The following is a 19,916-nucleotide window of genomic DNA, read 5'->3' as shown; positions in this document are numbered from 1 at the left end:
TCACAAAGTCTAGCATTCAAACTTCAGTGTTGCAGGACTCGGATAAAGAGAACCTTGTTGTGCAAGACTTGAACAAGAGGGCAAAGAGTTGTGGAGGAACTGTTAAGTACCGATTCAGCAGTCTGCTGGTGTTCTGTGGGCTTTGAAAAGAAAGCAGCTTAGTTTAGAAAAATGAAATGTGAGTGTCAAACTCAATCCAAAAGGTAAAAAGGTGAGTCATAAAAATGATCTGCATTTATTTTGACATGCTTACAGTGATTTCTGCATTTATTTTGACATGCTTACGGTGATTTCTGCATTTATTTTGACATGCTTACGGTGATTTTATTATATAGCAGACTGCTTATTAACATGGTGGCACTATTTCAAGTACGGTCGCTGAGACCTTGGAGTTAGTATAAATACTTTTCTATAAAGAGACCTCTGTTAAACTTCAGAAAAATAAACACCCTCTCTGTAACCTCTTTCTGAATTGAGAAAAACTTAGTGGAGGAAGGGAGCAAGATAAACAGGAAGTGCAAGCAAAATTTGGAAGTAACAAATAGACACAGAAGACAGAAGGTTGACTAAAAGATAACATTACGACTTCAACTTTAATGAAACAATTTCTTCAATTCCATCATTTGTATTCATCATTCAAATGTCATCATAAGAACTGTCCCATGAAAGCATGTATCTCCAAGTTATGTGAGTTGCGTACAGTATTTGTAGACTTAAAAGCAAAGAAAGTACCGGATTAAAATAAATAAATAAATAGCCATAATATTTGGGGATGAATGCTTTTCTGTGGACAGTGAAAATGAAAGATTTCATGCGGCGCACGCTGCAAAACGCAATCTAGCTCTCTATTTACTTCAAACAATATAAGACGCTCTGACCATATCCACAAAACTGAAAAGTAAATCTTAATATTCATATTGTTTACAGATGACATCATATAGAAAACAGAGATGCAAATAGCAAATGGAGTACAGTCATATACAATTTCGACAAATGCAACGGCATTCCGATCCATAAGAACCGCTTTTTGTTTTCATGTCAGCCGATGGTCTCGTCGTCGGACCTTCGCATTGAGCTCAATGGGAATGATTGATGACTTATATACAATGTGAATAATATGCAAAGAGAGAATCTTTCAAACAGGCACTGCTGGAAAACAACCTGTCCTCTTCCGATATCAGCGTCACCAACATACTTGGATGCAAACTCACTTGCAGGTTTGAAACTGCAGCACATTGCGACACACCCAGCTCCTTCCATTCACAAGAAAGCATACTACTTTGCAATGCTGCAAATGTTGACTGTGCCAATTTAGGAATTTCTGACCATTTTTACCAATCACACTTGCAGTCAATTTGTCCAATGAGGTAGAAAACTGTAAGAATGACGGTCAAGATGTTTTCACAGGGGATGATATGATCTTTGATAGCATAAAAATAAAAAGGAAATGTTACCAATGCAAATTACATGCAAGTCATCAAGTACGGATGGCTTAAATTTTTTTTTTGATATTATTTGACATTAACCACAAACCAAAATCTCTTGAAGCTGATCGCCTAAACACATCACTTTTGTTCATGCTAATGTTTTGTGAGGCTGAGCCGGATGAGCAAAGCGAATCGAGCACATCAGTGCAGTCGAGCCCATTCCAGAACGTTGTTTTCTTCGCTTCTGCCACAAGTTTGGGAGCAGTTGGGACACTCACAGCACTGAGCAAAGTCCACGAAGAGGCTTTGAGACTCTGGACACCTAATGGAAGTTACTGACGTGACACTTGACATCATCAAGGCTGAGCACAGTGCCCTGACCATTGTTGTGTTTGTGCTTTTTATCAGAGCAGCGACACAGTTTGTACTTTATCACCTGAGAAGATAAAAACGGAATGGTCAGTGACTAAAAAAACTAGACTGAAGTGCTGTGGATATAAAAAGTCGACAACCCCTTTGAAAAAAAAAACAGAGACCAAAATTAGTGCAAAATTAATGTGACTTTTAACTTGGACTGGGGATGAGTGAGCAGTTACGAGGGTTGGAGGACGCACAAAGATGAGCAGATACCTTTTGGCAATGTTGATTAATGTGCATTCCCCTAAGAACAACAGCAACGACAACACATGGTGCCAGTGGGTACAAGCTCACAAGGACATTGTGAATAACCTGCTGGTCTGTTCTAAAAATAGCCCACCAGTGATGTGACTTCTGAGGTGAAATAAAAAAAAGAGGCAGAATTGTAATATTCAACCATTTATGCATTCACACATTCACTCGTTCATTCGTTCATTTAAACTCTGCCTGGTACACATAGTATCTTAATGTGCCAAGTATGCCATATTTAGTTTAAAAATAAATAGACTGCGTTTAATCCCCTGTGATAAGGTGTGCACACTTGTGCAACCTTGTTATCTTAGTTGTCTATAATTCCATTTTCATAATTTTGTTTTTGTTTCTGAGTTAAATTCATAGATTAGACAGTTTTAAAATGGTCTATGTTGGACTTGGTATTTGAACAGGGGGTGTGTCAACTTTTTAGATCCACTGAACATCTTTAAAGATGACTTACCTCATAAAGGTAGTCAAATATCTCCAGAATAGTGAGTATGCTTGCGCCAATGAAAAGTCCCATTTGACCACCAATATCACCTGGAATAGTTCAATCAAGCCATGCACGATAATTAAGTTAAAAAACATCAAGTACACATTGACTATATACTCAATTATAGATGATTCACATAATACTGTTACCTAATAGTCCGGCTACTTCATAGGCCTTTTTCTGTTCAATGGTTTCATAGTTGAGAGCCTCAAAAAAGATGTCCAAAACCAGGAGATTTTCCCTGAAGAATTCAGAGTTCATATTTATCATTGAAAGAAAAAATGGTCATGATTTAATTTTACGCTTGATGAGTGGGAGGCACCGGCTCCTCATTTAAAAAGTCAATCATCTTTGAATCTGGATGACTCTTGTTACTTACTTAATGTACTGCTCAGATTTGTTGTATTTCTTGGCAAGATATTTAGCAGAAGCCTTGCTGGGGATTTTCACAAAGGACAGCTCTTTACTGTATCTGGTCATGTTGCAAGGTGTTTCGCACACACAGAAATCATTATCTCTCTGCACCAAGAAATCTGGAGGGCAAAAAAAACCAAAAACCCATCATAGACGAATAGATGTTGTTGTTTTTTTTCTCCAATTAGGTAATGTCATGATATCATTAACAGAATGGGTGAATGGGAGAGTTGAACAATGGCTCTTTCTTACCAAGAGCAGGATCAGCACATTCTTTGTATAGCTCCGGGGTGCAGTAGGGTGCATCGCCTGCAACACATGAACAAAGCTTAGGTCTTGGAAGTACGTGCAGAACTTTATCATCATTATTTCCATGAATTAGGTGCACAAGAGGATATAGTGATTATTTTTGTTGTTGACAGTCCTACTGCATGAAATGTAGGTTCTATCATCCAAGTAAATGTACAATGTACTTATTGTTTTTATGACCAGTGGAAAAAAGAAATCCACAACACACATTTTTTTTTTTTAGTGTGTCGTAATTGATGGAGGATTTCCAACCTGGCATGTGCACCATGCGGCAGTTGCAGTTGTCCACTAGGTAGCGCGTTTCACAGTCAATGCGGCAGGCTGTGATGCTGTAAGTATCAAAGAAGTCGGAGTCCATGGGTGTCACCTTGCAGTCACCCCATGGTGGTGGAAGATATATCAGCTGAAACCATGCATAAAATGTTTTTTTTCCCAATTGGATCATTTAAAAAAAAAAATGGAATAAGCAATACATTTATTCAACATAGGCTCCAGTGCAGTGACCCTGGATGGATTGACTTAATAAAAGCAGAAAAAGGTCCCTACCCTCTGTTCTTGACAAGAGACAAAAGTTTGGAATCCGGGAGCCACCCCGAAACCGAGCTGATCGATGAAAGAAGGTTCATCTTGACTGTGGATTTGCACTTTGATTCCGGCTTCAAATGATGTCTCATCTGACAAAGAATGTGCCGTCATTGCGACACAGCCACCATACCAGTGTGCCTTCCCCAAAAAGTGTTCCAACTCACCCGATTCTCCCCAGACAGGCAGGTACTCGTCCTGCTGAATGTCCAACATGAGCTCAAGACCATTCCCCATCCCCCCCTTGGTGGTCATAAGGGGAGGGCGATCATTACCCCCGGCGTTGAAGGTGTAACATTTGCCATAGCGAGTGAAGACCTGAAAGATACACCAGGGCAGAGATGTTTGTTTTGTTTTGTTTTGTTTTGTTTTTTAGTAGTAGTTCAGCTAGAGGGCGCTGTTTATCTCCATTCGTGGCTCAACGTGTAGTATACAAAAAATAACCTTTCTAAGTAAAAAACGTTGAAGACTAGGAAAGAAGGGGGGAAATTAGACTGAATTCCCCTACTCTTGCATTTGTGAAGAAAACTCGTCCCAGTGAGGTTATAGCGACCTGCAGGCTGATGATTGAGCATTCCATTTCATCGCCCTTATGTTACCATGGTGACCAAGCTTACCTTGCCAGGCAGATTGATGCCTTGATGTTTAAGAAAGGCTGCACTATTAACAAACGTTGGAAGCAATGTGACATATCAATGGAGGGTTGGGGGGGGGGGGCTTATGTTATATTGGCGAATATGGGAGGGCAGCAATGCAATGTGAGCAAGAGTCAAAGTGTAAGGGGTAGAAATATACGAGCTTAACCTAATTAGGACGGAAAAAAAACAAGTTCAAGGACGGTGACATTTCCGCAACTGTCCATTGAGCTTGCTTTAGATAATGAACAATTCCCGAAACCCCGTAACATCATACATCAGGTATTTTTCCAAAATGTGGTCTTGTTTACATCATGCAATCATACTTAGAAGTGTGGACATTTGATAAAAATGGTGATGTATTTTGAAATTTTGGCTTAATTACCTAAAAACAAACCGATATCCTGTTTTGAACTAATCTGCTGTCCGAATAGCTTCAGCCCATCACTGTAGGCTACGCTGCACACTCCAAACATTTCCTGCATGCTCTGCTACTCATAAATAAGTCAGCCGTGCATAAACGTAAATTGAACGGCCATGACAGGTGCATGATGTTCCGCATCGTCACAATTGATTATGGTGAGGGCGCATTATGTCTTGTGTAATGGTCGGTCGTGTGACAGCAGAGATGGGATATGTGAAAAAGCATCCAACACGTACGCTTGTTCAGACCAATGAATAAATCACAAAGCACATGTGCATTACACATCATGCATCCTGTATGAGGCAAGTGTTAAAAATTGACATCACAGATCATTGTAGTCATCGCTGATTATAAATAATTACGATGAACTTTACTTGTCATTTGTTATAGTTGCTTCCCCCCCCCAGAATTTTCGCCACTTAATTTACAAAGAACCCATCGGCGGGCTCGGATAAATGAAGTTATCCCTCGTGACCATTTTTGCCGGTTGAGTGCCTTTAAAAACACCCAGCACAGCACTATTGTTATTAAACATACTTGCACATAAATATGCATGTGTTACTTAAGATGCACATTAGATTTGCACTTTCCCATCCAGTCAACAAGGTATTTTCGACAGCTGTTAAAAGAAGTCACTGCAGGGTAACTTCATTCCATTAGTGCTCTCGCGTTTATGGAAACACTTTCATATTATTGGAAGATTTAAGGCAAGTTGGTGAAGAGATGAGAGTTTTGCCTATATTATGCGCCCTGATTTTGTAATATCGAACTCCACATCAATGTACAGTACATGCCACTTACTAACAATGAAAACACCTCTAAGGCAATCCCCAGCAACCCGATTTTCTGAAATGTTTGATTACCCTGCTGACTGGCCATGGTGATAATCATTCTTGGCTGGAAAAGAGCGCACCACCCCATTGAGAGGATAAATCATAGGTAAGGGAATCAAAGCCAGAGGCTCCATGAGACTGAAAATACAAATGACTTAATGATGCTTTCAACATGTCCTTCTCAGACCCAATAGGTTGAAGTCAAAATCAAGAGTCTCCAAGGAGACATTGCTAATGTTAAATACGCCTTTATGGACTGAAGACGAGGTGTGCTCAAATACACAATAGTTTAATTTGGCTCTGCTATTTCAAAGATCTTATTTAAAGATCATACAGCAAAAGATCTACAGACTTAAGCCTGAAGCCTAGGCTTATATTGTCTGCCCTTTTGGTGGACAAAAGGATATTAATGAAAAAAAAAAGACACCCAAAAAAAAGGCAAATTGTCTTGGCAACATTGAAATTCATACATACAGTCATGTCACACCCACACAAACACTAAACAATGCATGCACATATTCATCCATATATATGTTCATCTGTATTACTACATACACAAACATAAGCACATATTAGACATTCAGCACTTATACACGTCCATAGAGATATAAGCACATCATTTTGACCATAACTTTGCAGTAATTATAAGTACCGTAATTTCCGGACTATAAGCTGCTACTTTTTGCTCGAGTTTTGAACCCTGCGGCTTGTCGTCCGGTGCGGCGTATCTATGGATTTTTTTTGTGATTTTTGTGATGTCTTGATCACTTATACACTCGTAAAAAGTCTGTGGACCGCTAATGTGCGGCACTGTTTTGCTTGGCGGAGGGATATGTGACACGGTCACTGGGAAGCAGAGTGATGTGTTGATCACGTGTCCATCCGCCAGGCAAGTAGTGCCGTATAACTGACACAAAGAAGAGACAGAATGAGATCAAAATGGACATTGCTGAAGAAAGGAAGCTTTTATACACAAACCCTCATTAAGGGGGACAAAAGAAATGCATATGAGGCCGCTTTTAAGTTAAAGGCAGTCGATTTAGCTCTTAACATGCACGGTAGAGGATTCTTCTGGTCACTAGGGGGCACTGGGCACTATTGTTGATGACATCTTGTTGCGTCACCCTTTTCTTTATTTACTGGTCACGTCACCTCTGAAGCCATACGTGTAGCTCGCTAGTTTAATGTAACTTGGCGCTTTGTGCGTGACTAAAATTAGCATGAACAGACCCTCATCATGGAAAATGCTAGAAGAAATGCATAAAAGCGACAACGAAACAGAGACTGAGAAAGTGTGTAGCGAAGTATATCTGACGCTATTCCAATCCGACACTGAGGAGGAAGACTTCAATGGTTTCAGTGCACAGGAGGAAGATGAAGACGGCTCTTTTTTTTACTTTTACTCGTATGTTTTTTTTAACCAGCCCTGTTAGTGCTGTGCAAAATATGCATTTACTTTTTCTTCTTTGGTATACTCTTAAGAGTCAAAATTCAGCTGAGTCGAGCCAGACCGGATGGACATATAGTTTGTATCATAAGAGGTAAAACCTTGCTCAAAGTCAAAATAAAGGCGAACAATTGATCTTGCAGTTTGTGACAAGACTTTTAAACTCGCTCTTGACTTTGCCATGATGTGAAATTTATGCCAGTTGCTGTAACAAAACATCAATTAAAAGCCTCCTTTAAGTTTGGCTACGATAAGTCTGGGTTTTAAGAAGCTGCTCACATCGAGTGATAATAATACTAATTTCCTCCCTCTCCTTGATCGTGTTTTTTTTTTTTGCCTGCCTCACCTCATCTGAAAAATCTGACGTTCTTTAGCCTTGTGGAGTAGTCTCCATCTCCTGCCGCACTTCCCCACCCACCTCTGCTTCATTTGATGAATATTTCACAGGCCAGTAGAGACGCTCTGCCTCTCTCATCTTATTCCCAGGCTCTGTCCAGCCTCTCACTACCTATCACCCTCAGAGACGATAGGGGCACTTGAGGGGACTGGGTGGGTGTACGGATGAGCGTTACTCTTCTTGAAATATCAGGACGGCTTATTAAATCCCCCGTTTTTTTTCTGTGTGTGTTTTTTTGTTTTTGTTTAGGTCATTAGAAATACTGTAACACATTTACTAAGTTGTTTCCTTTCTTGTTAAAAACAATGTTATGGTATGCTATGGTAGTTATGGTCAATCCATCCATTCATCAATTGGGCTCATCCACAATTTACTCGCACGTACATTTACACACATTTTGAAACGTTTGTGGTGTTTGATGGATATGATCATTTAAAGCAAGGCAATATTGCGACAAGGGGCTAAAAAGGTTGAGGTTTTAAGGAAAAGTCGCTGAGTCGACGTCTAATATGTTCAAGAGATGGCTCCTTTTAATCCGTAGGGAGTTGTTCAGGGGAGCAGCTGCCTTTGCTTCCAACACTATAAACCATCTGGCCCGTGAGAAATGCAATAAATTAGAATGATGTTTGAAGTAATGGCGGACGATGTAGGGAGAAATGAAATCATGTTAGGGACTTTAGAGGTTGTCCAAGGCAAATTATCAGCTTTAATTTAAAACACGTTTAAATGAGTGTTTTTTTTCTCCAAGTGTAATTTATAGCAGTACAACATTTGTTGACAAGCTGCAGTATTGGTTAAAACTATTTTCTTGAATATTTGATGTCAAGTCATTCCATATAATTGTACAAACTGAAAATGATCCAGGAGTCAAATCAATGAATACATATAAATAAAGTGCTTATCTCTTTCGAAGCACCCAAAAAGCAACCTAAAAAAAAAAAAAAAAAAAAGCATGAACACGACAACTGAATGTATAAAAGACGAATAACACGGTAAAATTAAATCTCACCATCTCACCGATCAATCTTTTCAAGTTAATCACAATCGGCTAGAGTTTTGATAATTAATCGTGAATTGTAAAGCGGTTTTATGAAAACAACCATCCGTCATACTTCTTTACATTTCCTCTAGGATGCCTTAACTTGTTAGTCTTTCGACATGCATGTTTTAACTCCCCACCCACTAATCTCCTGCACGTCCATTCGTGATGAACAGACATGTTTACATGCTCTAGCTCTGCTGGCAACAGGCACAGGCACAGCAACAGCTCTTTGCGCTGATTCCACTGTGCACCAAGCCCTCGTCAGGCAGAGCTGCGTAAACATGGAGACATAAACAGCCTCAGGGCCAGTCACAGAGGCAAGACATCCCCTTATTACAGCTGACAACATTCTAGGTGGCAGACAGTGGGGTTAACTAGGATTAAAGAGGATTTTTCTCAAAAGTGATGGAGAGATATAGACAGCAAATCTCTCTCTTATAAACAGCAAATGTTTGAACATTGTATCATTTAAAAGCCAGAAGTGGGAAGAGTAGCCCGAAACGTATTCAGATTTAGATGTATACGTATTAATTTCCCTTACTTGACCTCAGCAAAAGATTCTCAGAGATCACTTCATTGAGACAGCGCATCTCTTCTTATAATTTATTCTGAATTCATTCAATAGTCACATCATGAAATAATTTAGAACGCTTACATCACTTTGTAAGCAATTCTTTTTTTCGGGTCGTCTTTGAAGTGCACAGAATATATGAACCACAATCTAATTTCTTGGGTACTCTGTGGACTTTGTTGTAGCTCAGGGTGATGTGTGCTACCGTGACCGCATTCTATGTGAAAGCCGTGTGAATAAGTCACACGCAGTTTGCCCAACGGTGAGATGAAAATATGGACATATGGCAGCATGGCACAAAACTAAAGATACGCATAGATGCACAAGGTGAACACAGATGTGTTTCAAATATGCTCACTCTCAACTTGCGTGTAACACTCTCGCATAGCGTACTTGAGCATTGGAGTACTCTTTGGTGTATTTTTGGCATACCTCTATGATTCATCACCCCCATGGTAGTATTAAAACTATTTAGCTCTGCGTGGGTTGCGATGAGACTGGTTTCATACATTGGACCTTCCAAGCAATGCTGGTTTTCAAATATTGTTTGTCCCTCAAGAAATGAATCACTGTATCGGTAGCAGGGTACAACTATTCGATGTTTTGGCCATTTTGTAGAACAAACCAGTCCAATGGCAAACGCAGGAACCAGGCTCAGACAACAAATTAATTGTGCATTATTAGGGATAGTTGATATCACTTTTTTTCAGATTGATACCAACAGGAGTATGACACCACTCATACTCTAGATGCATACAATTTCTACTAAACCAATGTTTTATTTATTTATTTAATTTTTTTTTAATTTATTTTATTTGGGGTGGAAAAGTCTGCAAGGATGACCTTAATTTAAAAATAAAACACAACTCACTCTGATTTAGGATTATTTGGAATGAATTAATAAAAGCACAAATAAAACTAACACGTGTTTCACATTCTGCAGAAGAAAATAAACCTCGGACCACCAAGCTTCTCACATACTGTTTCTGAATGCAAATAGATGAATTAATTAAAATGACAACAAGCTTCGGGGCAAGAGGAATCGTGTGCCGTGTAAAAGAGACCCAGGTGCAACTTCCCACTGAGTCTCAGGTCACCTTTGTCACTTTTCTAGCACGTTTCTTTCCCCTTGGTGTCTTTCTTTGTTTCCTTGTGAATGAACTCCTTTATAATTTTTGCTCTTTGTCTCTCTTTGCTTTGCTCAAAAGCATTTTCAAACTGGCAGTGAGCCAGTATTCCAGTGTTTCAATCGATAATGTGAACGTTCACTTTCTTGTGCCACTCCCATTTTTTCCCTCGAGTAACAGAATGATAAATCAATTTATCAATTTATTTCATTCCATGTTTATAGTCTGTGGTTATATTTCTTGCCATTGTACGTATTTTTGCGAAAGACAAAAAAAATCAACGTTTTAAAGAAGAAACATGTTAAAACAGTGCTAGAATGTCTTAATGGCATGATGTTTTCATCTAAATAAATGGAATGATATCCTTATATTATAATAAAGGCGAGAGTCGCTCCTAAATATGAACATTTGCAGTGGACCTCTTTTCGTGCTAATGATCTCCGCTGTGAATGCCACTCAAACGTTGTTCGTTTCCTTTCCATCAACGTACGATTAAAACAAGACCGGCATTAATGAGTCCCAGCTAGGTGATCACACAAAGTGGCAAAAACTTCAAAAAGACACACACGCACCAACAGAAGTCACCCCCTTGTTGCTAGGCAACAATAACGTTATAACGAGGAGAAACTCATTTGCAAGTAAAAGGGGGTAACGTTGTGATTACAAAATGACCTACCAAGCAGGTTGTTGTCTAAAGTTATTCATATTTCAATTAACCTTCTACCCTGGCGCATAATTTCTCTCGGTGAGAGTTTATACGAGATGGAGCTCATCAGAGCACTTGAAGACGTTCACTTGATTTGACCGTGAATCTGAACAAGTGAACTTTGACCTTTGCCATAGCAATCACTCAGCCGCCACGTTCTGAACCTATGCGACCCTCTTCCTCTTCTCCAAATGTTCACCATCATTTTCTTGATGTGTCTGTTTGCTTTCAAATTCACCCCGTAAACTTTATGGACTGCAATATGTCAGGACTGCTATTTTGTCCCCGTTGTCCCTGGATAGTGAGGAGATCGGTCACAGCTGAGCGGCATTCGGTCGCATCATTTTCAATCTGACTCACCTTGGTAGTGAAAAGACATAAAACGAATAAAGGAACTGAATCATCAGAGCAAAAACCACGTGCATTTCCCTCAACCTTAGTTTCTCTGACAAAGTGCCATTCCCTTTTTACTCAAGCACAAGGGCGTAAATGAGGTGGAGCGGTGACTGAAGACTGGAGTTGCATAGTAAGCGAGATTCAGCTACCTTAAACAGGTGCGTTCGAAGGACGCACTTAGAAAAAAGACGACGTGATCTTGGTTCCACCTTCACCTTTGTGACGGCCAATTGCTGCAGTGACTGATGTCCTCTGCTCTGGGTGGCAGTCATAGCATCACTCATTAGTTGCTAATGTGTATTTTGCCTCATATTGCCACGAAGCGAGAGGAAAGGATGCTTTCCCATGTGGTTGCGGAGCATACGTTCATTATTTGACTTCTGAAGACGGATTTCCATGGGCATGTCTGAATTTTTTTACTCTGAGACAAGATTCTAAATAACAGTAGGCCAAACTCAGGCTGCAGGCCAAGTTAGTGAACAGATTCGCTCAGTAATTGCAGAAGAACTGCCAGACCGAAAGCCATAGAAAAGTGAAAGGGCACATCGAAGAAATACTAATCAGTGTGTCAGATAATCTCTCACGAGGCAGTTGTTGTTATTGCCGAATGCCACCGCTTCCCGCCGCATTTTATCTTGTGTGGCTTTTTTTCCCCGTGTGCGCGCTGTAGCAGCTCTCTGCAAATTATTGACATCGCCGAGCTCCGCATTAACATTTAAAGATCATTTAATGTAAGCTAGCATTTTGGGATGGTGCTTCCTGAATTATAAAATAAGTCGCTCATTATCCCCGAGTCAGATGAGCGCGCAGAGCTGACCTTGTTCTTATTTCCCGATGCTTTCTCCTCCAATTCAAATCCTAATTATAACTCTTAAGTTTTGCCTGCAGCTGAATCTTCTTTCTTTCCTTGCCTACATTTGGTCTTCAGTGTTTTTGCACCAAATTCACCGTACCTGTTCTTGCAAATGTCTGTCGTCACTAAATCCACCTTTTGTACAGTGATTGTAGTCAAAACAAAACAAGCTGTAATTCCCTCCTCTCCCAAAGTCTAAACAGAAGAAAAACAACATGCGTGCCTGGGTATCCCACACAGATGTTGTTACTCTCTCCCTTAAATTCCCGCTACAAAGCCTTCCTTCCTTCCTTCCATCCTTCCACTCTCTTACCCAGCGGCTTGTTCACTGCATGTCATTAAAGTGATATCCCATTTACACTGAGTGAAATATTGAAACACATGATTGCGATTCAGACTGACGTGGTGACCTTGGCAACGCTCATTGGAGATAAACAGGAAAAGCTCATCATGCCGGCCACTGGAATCTTCCACACTGTCACCCTGTCGCTGATTTCATCTAGAACACAGGTGTCAAACTCAAGGCCCGGGGGCCAGATACGGCCCGCCACATCATTTTATGTGGCCCGCAAAGACAAATTGTGCATCAAATTTGTGTGTCGTTACTAGAATTGCAAATTGTCTTCACTTTTCATAATATCTTTTTGTTTAAATATTTGACCAGTTTTTATTTGTCTGATTTGAAAAGAGGTTATTTGTCAGTTTGTTTTATAGGTTTTACTGTGTATAATATGAGGTGCTCATACATTTATTTAGGTTGACAATCTTAATGGCCCTCCGAAAAAAGCTATGACTACAATGCGGCCTGTGAAAAAAATGAGTTTGACACCCTTGATCTAGAACTAATGAACTGAATTTGAGGTGAGGTGACGCGAGGTGGGATCTCAGCGTCTGCCCGCTTTCCTGCAGTCAGCATGTCACTGAAGCCAGCAAACAGAGCCTGGACCTGCAGAGTCACCTGCACTAAACCTCAAGATGAATAAACCATGGGCAGAGCAATGCAGACCACTTGAGCTATTTTCAGCATCACTCGGTCCAAAATGCTTTCATAAAAACCAACCCCACCCCCAGCCCCACCTCCCTCTGCCATCCCCTCACCAGCCTGGGCAAATAGAGCATGCTGAAGCGGCATTACTGATCCGTCTAGAAAACCAGCCGGAGTCACGAAGTTGTTACGTGGCTGTCCGCCTTTTAACAACATGGAATGATCTCCCGGACTTTTAGATTGAGCATAATTGATTGATGGATCAACAGTGGCCATGACCCCCACCCACACGTTTCCCTGTTGACCAACAGTTGTAAAAGTCTACAACTAACTTAACTCTGTCACTGCCAGCCAAGTACAAAGTGATGTTTGACGTTTATTCCCGTCAACGGTTGTGAATGAGTTAAAAGCACACTGTGATTTTGAACTAACAGAGCTAACCTGCCTGCTGACTTGCAGATTGGCGTTGGACTAAATGCGGCTGTCCTATTGTGTATTGTTGTACTTCACTATTTTTTTTTTTGTGATCAAACTTTAAACTGTCACCAAGAACACTTTCTAATCTTCCCCTAAAGACTTTGTTGTATTTGTTTCATTAACAAACACAAAGAAATCAATGAAACAAGCACCGTCAGTCTTTCTCAAGGTCCTTTTTTTAAAAGACGCTTGGTGAAGTCAAATTTCAACTCCTGCTGCATGTAATAGTCCCACCGCTGACGAATGTCTTTTGCACATAAGATTAGTCTCCTTTATGAGCCCTGAGTAAACTATTCACCTGCTGATTTAGGAAATGTGGTTACTTCAGCACTAAATAGTCCAAGTTCAGCATGTGTGGCAAATATGACTTGGTTTGTTTATCACCAAAGTGCATGGAGAGAAATGAACATTAACGAGGTCGTTTGAAAGATTTGCTGCTTAATATCTTCACTATGAGTAAAAAGTTACTGGCTTGATTTTGTTGCAGGCCGAGTGGCAAGAATGTGAGTATGAACGGTAGGTAGTCCGTCTCAGGGACTCGACGATGGATCGGTCCACAATGTAGAGGTCTGCTGAGCTACATGTTAATGGGTACAAAAAAAAGAAGAGCTGGACTCATTCAGAATTATTTATCTGCCTGCAAAGCCCTTAACTCCTAATTGAAAATGGGGACATCACCCGAATGAGCAGAACAAAGGGGAGGGCATGAGAGAAAGCGAGGGAGGAAGGAAGAGAGTAAAGAGCCTGACATGAAAACATAATGAGGATTGTCATGCCCATGGGGGCTGACGTGAGGGATTCGCTGCACAGGGCTTTCGACTAAGTAGGAATGCAAGTGAAGATGGCGAGAGGGCACCAGGGGACACAAGAGGTGACATGACTTGGACGATGCTAGCATGTTCAGGAGCTTTGCTGACCCACAAGCCGCTGGGCAGTTTTTCCAAATCTGTCCCTTCAAACCATCAAGGAAGTGGTAGCCTCCCCTCTCCAAGGATTGTGCTTCACTGCCAGCTCAAAGCAACGGCAGAGATCGCCGGCGGGTGCTACGGGCTTGTTAGAAGATGATTCCGACCGAGGCCAAACACTTTGAGCTTAAGAGCACTCAAAAACTGAAAACCAGACTTGTGCGTCACGCTGAGTATGTGCAAAAACATCACAGCGCTGAAATGCAACCTTTGTGGTTCCATTTCATTCCTAAAGACAATATTTTTCATTACCACTGAGTGTTTTGCAGCGAGCAGCATTTGACATTTGTTTCTGTCGACAAGTCCATCGGATTCACCTCATGCTAATACAGCTGAAAAATCGAATAGGGAAAAATAGCAAAGTGTCTCGCTGCCTGCGGTTACGACATTATTGCTGTAAGCAATTCCAGGGAAATAGCAATTGCGAATATAAACGGGGAAGTGAGAGAATGAATACAAATGGACCTGATATCGTCTGGAATTAATCTTATTTCATGCCCACCCCCGCATGCGGTTGGGATCTAATTTGCAAATATGGAATTTAGTTCATCCTGCTGTTGGGGCTTCATCTGGATATAAGTTGACATCAAAATAGAATTTGGAACTGGCAATAGGAACAAAGAGAAAACTCACAAACGACCGACTTGTCTTGGCCTTACGATTTGACATTTCATTATGCTCCAAAAACATTTCAATCCATCCATCCACTGCATATTCTCAACTTGACCCGCTTCTTACTCCACACATTTTGAAACTTGTCAGTTTCTAGCTTCAAGGTGAAAAAGCTTAACATGCAAGTCGACCATCTCGCTTGGACTCAGCATTTTCGATGATGATGTTTCAAAAATGTTCTATCGGCGTCTTTGCCCCCCCCCCCTCCTTTGATCTCAACACCAAAACCCGTCTTTCTTCATTCCACCAGCGCCGTGCAAACAAAACAATGAACAGATTACCAATGTATTGCGTCAAAGGCCTCTTCAAAGAGAGTCCATGTTGGAGAGGAGACAGTATAAATTGAGGCAACAAAGGGTAGTTACGGAGGGAAATAAAGGCCCCATAATGCTCTAGGGGGAAGCCCCTCCCCTCTCCCTCTGTGTTGTGGACAGATGTCATTTCCTACCGAGCAGCGCTCTTTTCAAAGCCCACCAGAATGGCTCGATCACAGTCGACAGGCTGCCAGTGTACCTTCACATTCTTCACATCAATTATACATTGGTCTCAAATGAGAAGAAAAGGTTAAGGAGTCTTAAAGTTTCAAGACTTTTGATCAGTGAACCACATCGAAGGGGAAACTCAGCACGGCAGCAGCCCAAAGCTCACATCTGCTCTTCGGCTCAATTTTATGGTTTCATCGTTTTCAAGTGTGGTGGAGCTGGTCTATGTTGATACCCAGTCACTAATTACTGATACTACTAATCACTAATCTTACAATTTGTACTAATTAGTGACATTATAGTCCCTATTTTGTGGCACGTGGAAGTCTAGCAGGAAGCGCAGTCGACCTGGGCGCATGACTGGAGTTTTCTTTCTGAAACGAGTCTGGCATGGCACAAAGCGTCTGTTTTTGCGCCCCGAGCAAACAAGAAAATAAGGCCCAATTACTGTATTCTCTCTTTTCATACTTGGCTTTTCTGTCTTATTGTTGCCGTTTAGCCTTGCAATTTCACTCGAGTGCAGGCCTGTCTCTCTTCAGTCATGATTGCAGTAGACAGGCTACTCACTTCGTTTACTCTCCACAACTGCTTAATTATACAGAACTTCGCTCTCAAACAGAGGAGGCAAACACTGAAAAGATGAAAAAGACAGGTGTAAATATTTGCTTAGGACCGGAGGGGCCGACTAAACTGTGCAACAAAATACGACAGATCAACAAAACTTAAAAGGACTCCGTAAATTATAATTCCAGAAATGTAAATGTATTTGTTTTGTGATGAAATACAGCAGAGTATAATCTTTAAAACACAGTTCAGGAAACCAGTTTTTAATCCAGCTATCTCCTCATCAATCCAACTTTCAGACTGTGGGATTTCAAATGAATAATGTTACTGATTTTCATTGTTCCCATGACAGTATCAATAAAGTTATATTCATACAAGAATCAGAAAAGATCACATGATATCCAAACGTACCACTTTGAAGTCATCGGCTCTGCACTCGGTGCCGTGGAAGTGGCAGGAGAGCAACATGTCATTGATGTCGTGGCCGGTGCGGTCGTAGAACTCCAACATGTTGAAAGGTCGCGGCTTGAAGTTGTGGAAGTCCGATTTGACCTTCAGGCTCTCCAAAACGCTCTCCTCCACAAGATGCACGTCTCGGATCTCATACCTAAAGTAGACGATTGTTTGGAGATAGAAATATAAATTATGTCATTTTTCCTGCTTGGATGTCAGCTGTGTGAAATTCAACCAAAGCAGCAGTAAGGAGTCAGAAAGATCTCATTTTATTCCAATACTGACATTTAGGACAATGCCCATTAAAAGTTCATTTTGTTGTCAAGCAGCTTGAGGAAGAAAAAAAAAAACATGAATTTGGTCAAGCTAAATTTGATTCATTTTATTTTTAATAGGGCCCGATCAATTTGGAATTTTTGAGGCCGATGGCGAATTTTGGCAGAAAAAAACAGATTCATCGGCCCAATGATTAAAAGAATATACACTGCATGTGCATTTTTGCTTTAAAAACTTAAGATCAATAGCTTTCAGGAAATAGAAGTTAATCCCTCACGGCCATATCAAAACATTCTGTATGTCGTTAGTTTTTTTCTTTTAATAACAGTAGCTCTCGGCTTTAGCCTACGTGGTTTTCCGCCCTATTATATATTTGAGAGGTAATCGTAATCAGTCACCCTCATAATCACAGTCTTGATTCAGGAATTTGGCATTCAGTGAAATGTCTTGATATTTCTCTTGTGCAAGCCACCAGGCGCCATTCGTCCGTATTAAATGCCAGCCCAGTAACTGAGTGAGGAAGCCAAATATCCCACATCACCCTCGGCATTACACTTTGCCCCGGGAAGGTTTCCTTTCATCAAATGGAGCTCAGAAATTTCTGGCCGCGAGTTGAATACATGCATCGGCTGCTGACCTTCGACCAAATACGACATTCAAACAAACTTCAATTACTCGGATTGCACCTGCATTTGAATTGCCTCACTTCTTAAGCAGGATAATGAGCTAGCGTTAGCTTCTGAGCTTAGTGTTTTTTTCTCCCAGGAAATGTGCCAGACCTTCAAAGAACGGTGATACAAGTCGAATCTGCGGTCCGCCACCAGATTGTCAACATCAGTGCAGCGGCGGCTCATCAGAGGATGACGTCACCTCAAGCTCCGAGCTACGTTGCTAATTCTAATATATTTAACCTTCATTGTTGTTAGCAATAACTGGCGGCATGAAAAAATAAAACAGCTATAACCTATTCTGGGAGAGTTTTCTTTTCAAGTATGCTGTCTTGTTCATTCATGCAAAAAATCTTTGTGAAGTCAAAAGGTTACTGAGGTTGGAAGAACAAAATTTATGTTCATGTTGATCTTGAAAGTGTTTGACAGGGTCAGGTCAAATTTGAGCTCATTAAATTCCTTCATAGCATTTCTATGAAAGTCTTCTCGGAACAGCGAACAATACCATCACCCCTTCCCTGTGGCGGCTGGCAGCGATGTTACAGTCTAATTTTCAAACATTCATTCTAAATAATAACACCTTCAAACAAAAGCTGCTCTGGCCCTGATTTAGCGATATGATCTCGACACGCAAATGGAGTTTACAAGCGAGCTGCCTCGCTACTTTTGCACTCTCCCACTTTCAGGCAGTCTCACACACTGAAATGATTGTTTGAACAATATTCAACTCAAACTCTTCTTTTATTTAGCAGGTAAGCTGCATCTTGAACATCCCAGAAACAAGAGGACATTTTTTTTCCTCCCTTCAGGTTTTGCAAACATGGTGATTTTAAATGCATGAACTTTTAACTCACGGCTTTTGCCACATTTTGTGATCAGAGAAAACAAGAGTTTTCTATGTTCTCAGCCAGCCGCACTATCAAAACAACCCAGGTGTCATTTAAAAGTTGCTTTTCTCATAATATCCCAAGGATAAAAAATTAGAAAACACATTACACACCCGATTTGGTTTTGCTGAAATTAGCCATTTTAAGTGTCTCAATTGGATTTAATCACCATGGCGGACTCCACAGTTTGAATCCCAAATATTTGAGGGGGGGGGGGGGGGGGGACCTACTAACAACTGAATCACGTACAAACCCCCACTGCATCAACAACTAACCCTAAACTCGATGGTAAATAATGGGCATAATTGAGGTGTGGTAGAAAAGTGACAGTGACGCAATTGTGTTTGGAATTGTGTCGCCAGAGACACACACACAAAAAAAACCAAAAGTTATTTTATGAGCTTTGAATTCAAGGAGCTGTCCAGCGAGCCGCCCGTCGTGCAAAGTAAGTGAAGGCTACCTGTGGTTCAGCAGCGCCAGCAGCTCCCCTGCGTGATACAAGTCGTTGCGTGTCACGCGACTAAAGCGGAAGGCGTTCAGGTTGCAGAAAGTCACCGCGGGGAACGTCAAGATCGGGCTGACGACCTCGTCCAGTTTAGTGACGTGCGGATACTCCAAATAGAAATGGATCCGGTCCACACACACAAAAAGCAGCACGGCGAGAGAGGCGAAAAAGACGACGAGCCACAGGCAGCGTCGGAAGCAGAAGCGCTCGTAGGTGAAAATGTGCGAGATGCCGTGCAGGGTGGACCTTCGGGCGAAAACTTCAATCGGCGCGGGGTGATCGCCGTCCATTTCCTCCCGTTCCACCTTGAGGTCCATTGTCGTGACGCGATGCAGGTCAAACGTTCGATGCCAGTGAGAGTGGCGCCGCGTACTTCAACCCACTCCTCCGTTCACTCATTCATTCACCTGTGGCGCCGACCGTCCACCTGCGCAGGTGCAGACACGCATAAAACCACTTACGGAGTCGTCTCGCCATTCTCCACGCACATCGATGTGACCAGACAAAAAAAAAAGTCCCGATAAGCACAAAGAGTCAGTGTCAAGTTCCGTGAACGCAGCACGAAATCGGGCTGCACGTTTGCTCGTCGATTCTGTGTGCAGTGGAGCGCGCGTGGTGTCTGCGCGTCACACACAAAAAAACAAGACACTTGCA

At 41.3% G+C, this 19,916-nt stretch overlaps 1 protein-coding gene across 1 annotated transcript; it reads right to left on the bottom strand.

Moving 5' to 3' along the window:
- Positions 1-626: 626 nt before the first annotated feature.
- LOC147061575 (acid-sensing ion channel 1-like) lies at positions 627-19,596 on the bottom strand. Its single transcript, XM_085909336.1, has 10 exons — positions 19,218-19,596; positions 16,885-17,080; positions 4,065-4,215; positions 3,862-3,989; positions 3,568-3,718; positions 3,259-3,315; positions 2,972-3,125; positions 2,742-2,833; positions 2,560-2,639; positions 627-1,863 (listed from the first exon to the last, which is right to left on the bottom strand). The coding sequence occupies exons 1-10, from the start codon at positions 19,577-19,579 to the stop codon at positions 1,750-1,752; spliced, it is 1,485 nt and encodes a 494-aa protein (XP_085765462.1). The 5' UTR covers positions 19,580-19,596; the 3' UTR covers positions 627-1,749.
- Positions 19,597-19,916: the final 320 nt, after the last annotated feature.

This window comes from Syngnathus leptorhynchus, chromosome 1 (genome assembly GCF_054491065.1).
Source record: "Syngnathus leptorhynchus isolate UIUO chromosome 1, UIUO_Slep, whole genome shotgun sequence".
Lineage (NCBI taxonomy): Eukaryota > Metazoa > Chordata > Actinopteri > Syngnathiformes > Syngnathidae > Syngnathus > Syngnathus leptorhynchus.
The sequence above is the reverse complement of the archived record's forward strand: the minus strand, read 5'-3'. Positions and strand labels throughout refer to the sequence as shown.